Here is a 5208-nt window from a genome sequence, read left to right on the forward strand (position 1 = left end):
CCCCTCCCAAATTCTGTCAGTTCGCTCTTCTTTGCCATTTATCAGTGGAAACTGCTTTCTTGTCACTGGATTGCAGGTCAGGTGTTGCCATCTGCACGCCCTAAGCACCCCCAAGCTTTGCCATTCCCCCCTGCCCCATGCAAGGGACACCTGTGCAGCTTCTTTGTACCTGTCCTAGACAGCCTTGGCTATGTGATGGCAACAGTACAGGGGGGAAAGGGAACTATGGGGAGAACAGAGGACATCTAAACTGCAATAACGTAACTGTACATAACTGTACATCACTAAAGCTTCTCTTAATATTCACACGATAGTTATCTTTTAATTGTGAGAGTCACTCATCTCATTATCCCTCTGTAGCACACGCTGTCTGTGTGGGGCTGGAGGGAAGAGCTGCAAGAGCCACACTGGTGTGTGTGACACAAGAGGAGTGTGACCAGCCTCGGGGGAGGCCAGTGCGTAAAGGGATCCCACCCACCTAATTTAGAGAAAGAGAGGCAGGTAACAGCTGCTATCTCTCCTAGGGAGGTTCATTGATTTGAGACTGCCTGGGAGAAAGAATATTCATTGGAAACAGTTGCTGGATACAGCTTTTCTTCCCCCTTTCTTTTTTTCCCCACATTCAACATCGTGTCAGGTTTTTCACCACACTCAGCTCAACTATTTGAGTGCTGTTTTGGGAATCTTCAATTCCTGCCTGCCTTGTGATGATCCTTACTTGTAGTTTCCTGGTTTAGGTCAACATCTGACCTAATTTAAGCATTGTCCTTCTGTAAGGTGCAGCCTGGTAAAGGAGACATCATGAGCCTTAAGTGGCTTCAGTACCTGCACTTACCAATACAGAGCCAATAATAGGGTTTGTTCTTTTATGGAATAAGTGCAGGAGCCAAGCCACAAATATTCTAGAAAAGGAATGTTAATCATGCATTGGATGGGTTAAGCTTATTTTTTCCTGTGGCTTAGAAACAGCAAATTGCCAGCAAATTCCTCTCTTCCCTTCTGCCTGCTCTTGTGTGTCAGCCCATTCAACTATCCAGTGCATTTTGTTAAAAGTTTGGGCCTTTAGTTTGGTTCACTTTTATTAAACTGTCCAAAAAATAGCACTGGAGGAAGACAGACACACATAGATACAAGGCTGTTGTAAGAGTAATGAGTAATTATTAGGGTTGCTGTAAATCGATTATTTAAGTCATTATTAAGGCTGATGTAAAAATAATTAGAAATTATGTATGAGGAGCTGATAGTAAATACTTAGATTGGAACTGGTAGGAACTGTACAAAATCAGAAAGGGAGGAAAGCAACTTGTGGACATTTTATGTCTCTCAAAGTTCAGGAAGATAATAAATATTTGTAGTAGTCTACAAGTTGCAGAAACAGCCTGAGCAAGGGCTGAGTGAAAGGGGATAGGCCAACAGCAACACAAGGGGACAGAGATACGAGATCTTCCCATGTGCACAACCATTCCCAAAAACAGGCAAAACACATGCAGGAAAACTGGTTCTTCACTAAATTTCAGGCAAGCAAATACCAAAAAGAAGCTGAGAAATGCAAAACACATCAAAACTGCATCTGTGATGTGCTGTGCCTCTGGAGGGACAGAGGAGCAGGCAGGGCCAGGGGCTGCCAGGGTGGCACTGAGGGGCAGCAGCAGCACACGCAGGAAAGCTGCTGGTGCCGTGGTGCAGGCATCAGGTGAGTGAGAGCTCCTGACAGCTCCTGCAGATGGGAGAGGCCCAGGTGCTGCTAGAATGGTTTCACAGTGACAGACAGTGGAGTTAGAGCAGCTGTCAGGAAGGAATCGTTCCCTGGCAGGGTGGGCAGGCCCTGGCACAGGGCAGGCCCTGGCAGTGCCCAAGGCCAGGCTGGACAGGGCTTGGAGCACCTGGGGCAGTGGCAGGAAGGTGTTCTTGCCCACAGATGGGCTGGGATGGGATGGGATGATCTTTAAAGTCCCTACCAAGCCAAGCCGTTGTGCGATTCTGTGTTTCTATGATCTCGGCAGTATCTAAGAAGAGAAAAATGGTGAAGCAAAGCACAGCAGGTAACAGACAATTTACAAGGAGGATAAAGGAGAATGAAGCACCTGTCAATATCATGGTACCCAGATAAAAGGCAGAATCATAGGAAATGTTCCTGTTAGCCTGGCTCTCAAGACGTGGATCAAACTGCGTGCACAGCAGTGAAAAACTTACATTCCTGTTGCAGGTGTTGGGGAATAGGCTGGCATGCACATGATGCCAGAGTCAGCCTGGCCCCAGCTCTCTGTTCAGGGCTCTCCTGCTCTCGGGAGGTCGCAGGTTGCTGCAGCCCTGACACGTGTCAACAGTCTCTGTTTCGGGCCCCACGTTTGAAGAAGGAGTCAGAGCTCTTCAGTTCTCAGTCTCAGAGTTGTTTATTGTTTCTTATCTATAAAAATTTTTCTCCTGGCCTGCCCAGGTCCATCCAGCAGGACAATTCCAGGCACTCTGCCTGCCCCTGAGGTGGTGTTATCTCTTTATACCACAAACTACGCATAACATGTTTACAGTTACTTTCCAATACCCATCACCTGTGTTAGACAGGGAGCTTCTACTCTAAACCAATCCCAAAGTGCCAACATCACCCAGAAGATGGAGGTAGAGAAGAAGAAGAAGAAAGGCTGGACACGCCCAATTCCCTCCATCTTGTCCTTAAAACCCCTGTTCTAAAAACCTTAAAATCTACTTTTTCACCTTGTGATAATTTTATTATTACACTACTTAAACTTCTGTGGCTTTCAGGTCTTCACATAAAGCTGGTAATTTGCTCCATGGGTTGTAATCAAACCCACAGGTGTTCTGGGCTGTGTGCCAGGGTCTCTGAGCCCCCTGGCAGGGTCCTGGCAACTCTGGACACCCTGAGGGATGTACTGAGTTCTGACACCCTGCTCTTCTTTCTCCCCTTTCGTTAGAAACAGAAAACCCTAACCCTACCCCTGCACTGTGATGTGCTGACAGCAGCCTGCAGCAGGCTTTGCCTGTGGTTTGTCCCTGTGAGGGGGTGGCACACAGTGACACAGTGACACCCACCCTGGCTGTGAGCGGGCTCTGGCTGCTCCCCTGTCCCCTCTGGGCTGCAGGAGCCTTGTGCCAAGGATCCCAGGTGCCAGGCTGCCCTGCCAGGGCCCTGTGTGTGCCTCTGAGGGGCCAGGTGTGTGCACACAGCAGTGCTGGGTCCTGCCTGGCAGCAGGACTGCCCTGTCCCTGTGCCCAATAGCTCTGCCAGCAGCTCACCTGGTGTGCGCCTGTCTGCACCTGGCCATCACGGCCCGTCCTGTGCGTAGTACAGGTGTGAGGGAACGGCAGGAAATTCCTTCTGTGTGCTCAGACAGCACCAGTGTGTGCAGGAGAATCACGAGCTGGTCACGAGAATGTCACAAGGACAGAGCAGAACCTGCAGGCCTGGCCCATTTCACTCCAGGAAATCCCACCTCAGGCAGCTCTAGTGACCTGAATGTGTTTTGCAGGAGTGCTCAGAGAAGAGGATGCAGGGGAACATGTTCCCCACTTCTCCCTTCGTCTACTACTACGACGATGAGTGCGACATCAGGAGGAGAGCCAACAGGTTGAAAAGAAAGGTGGCAGGTACAGTGTGGTTTGGGACATCTCTCCCACCTTCCAGCCTGTGTTTGTGCTTTTTGGAAGCATTGTGGGATTACTTCCATGTGTTGGGAAAAGCTGTGTGGATTTGAACAGGTAGCCTGTTGGTAGTAAAAGATTTGTGACTTTACTCATCTATGTCTATCATGGAAATTGACTGTGTCAAAGTCACTCAGAGAGCATTGTCAGATGTTTTAATTCTGAAAAATCTGCTGACATTAAAAGTGCCATGAAATAGGAAGAAGGGGATTAAATCATGATTTGCTAAGATTCTAGCCTGATGACAGAAAAAACCCACGGTGAGGAAATCTGCCAGAGATAAATTGTTGTTTAACTTCATACAGAGGAGAGGTGTGATGGCTCAGGTGCCCAGCTGTAGGGTTGTTAGGTACTGAAATAATCCAGTAATCCCCTCTGCTTTGCAGACCTGCAGGAAGCTGGCCTCCTGCCGGAGCAGCCCGAAACACCCCTGCAGGAGGAGCAGCTCGAGGTGCCCAGCCACAAGAAAAAGAGCAAACTCTGGAAAGAGCAGCAGGGCCAGCCCCGCAGGAGCAGCGAGCAGCACAAGAAGATGAAGGTGAAGCGGGTGAAGAAGGCCCAGGAGGAGAGGCAGAGGAGGGCTGCTGGGATCCACGGAGACCCTGAGGATTTCCCTCGGGGGCACAAGCAGCAGGGCTGCAAGGGCAGCAGGGCCCAACGCAGGGCCCTGCCCCAGGCACCCCCAGGCTGCAAGGCTCTCAGCGTGCACCAGCCCCCAGAAGGTGCCAAAAGGAAGAAGAATTGGAAAAAGCAGAAAATTGCCAGTCCTGACAGCAGGGACAATCTGTTCCTTATAAAACAGAGGAAGAAGAAGTCCAAGCAGAAATCCTGGTGATGGCAGGTAGCACTGGCATTCCCTGCTCTGGCTCTGCCTTCTCTTTACTCCTGTCCCTCTGCTAGCACATGAACTGGAGTCTGTCCCTGTCCCGGCCTGCTGGGCACCACCACCCTCGCTGTCCGTCTCCACAGCCACGGGCACCTCTCCATCTCTGTGGGGCACCCCTGGCAGCAGCACCCAGAGCTCCTGCCAGGGCTTCTACAACGTGCTGTACATTCGTTTTCCTTGCCTGGGGCTGTGGGGGCACGCTGGGCTTGGCAGGGTTCGTTCGCTCAGCAGTGAGCTGTGGCTGTGCTGTTGGAGCGCAGCGCCTCTGGGGCCAATGCCAGGAGATTTGGGCACGAAAGCAGGAGGGTGGGTGCAGAGCACACCCCCTCAGGCAGCAGCAGGGCCTGGGCAGCTCCCTCCCCGGCAGGGACAGCCCGGGCTCGCTCTGTGCCCTGCGGTGCAGCAGTGCCCCCTCCCTCCCCACAGCAGTGCCGTCCAGCCCGCACCCTCCGGGCTCAGCTTTGGGGATCCACCCTGTGCTGGCCAGCTGGTCAGCAGAGCAGGAGTGAGCAGCTGGGCCTGGAGCACAGTTTACTTCTCCCACGCAGTCTGTCCTTGTTCCTTGTCATGTGCTGGAGGAAAAAGGAGTGGAGCGTGAAGAACATACTTGGTTCCAGTCACACTGTGCTAAAATTAATTTTTTTTTAAAGACAGTTATTTTTGTA

At 51.1% G+C, this 5208-nt stretch overlaps 1 protein-coding gene across 2 annotated transcripts in view; it reads left to right on the forward strand.

Moving 5' to 3' along the window:
- ZCCHC7 (zinc finger CCHC-type containing 7) overlaps nt 1-4843 on the forward strand; it is a 92680-nt gene extending 87837 nt beyond the window's left edge. For both annotated transcript variants that reach the window (XM_058824160.1, XM_058824159.1), the window contains 2 exons: nt 3486-3603; nt 4044-4843. In XM_058824160.1, the coding sequence (XP_058680143.1) occupies nt 3486-3603; nt 4044-4492 (567 nt within the window). In that variant the 3' untranslated portion in view covers nt 4493-4843. The remainder of the gene's footprint in view (nt 1-3485; nt 3604-4043) is intronic.
- Nucleotides 4844-5208: the final 365 nt, after the last annotated feature.

The sequence above is a fragment of the Ammospiza caudacuta genome, chromosome Z, assembly GCF_027887145.1.
Source record: "Ammospiza caudacuta isolate bAmmCau1 chromosome Z, bAmmCau1.pri, whole genome shotgun sequence".
Lineage (NCBI taxonomy): Eukaryota > Metazoa > Chordata > Aves > Passeriformes > Passerellidae > Ammospiza > Ammospiza caudacuta.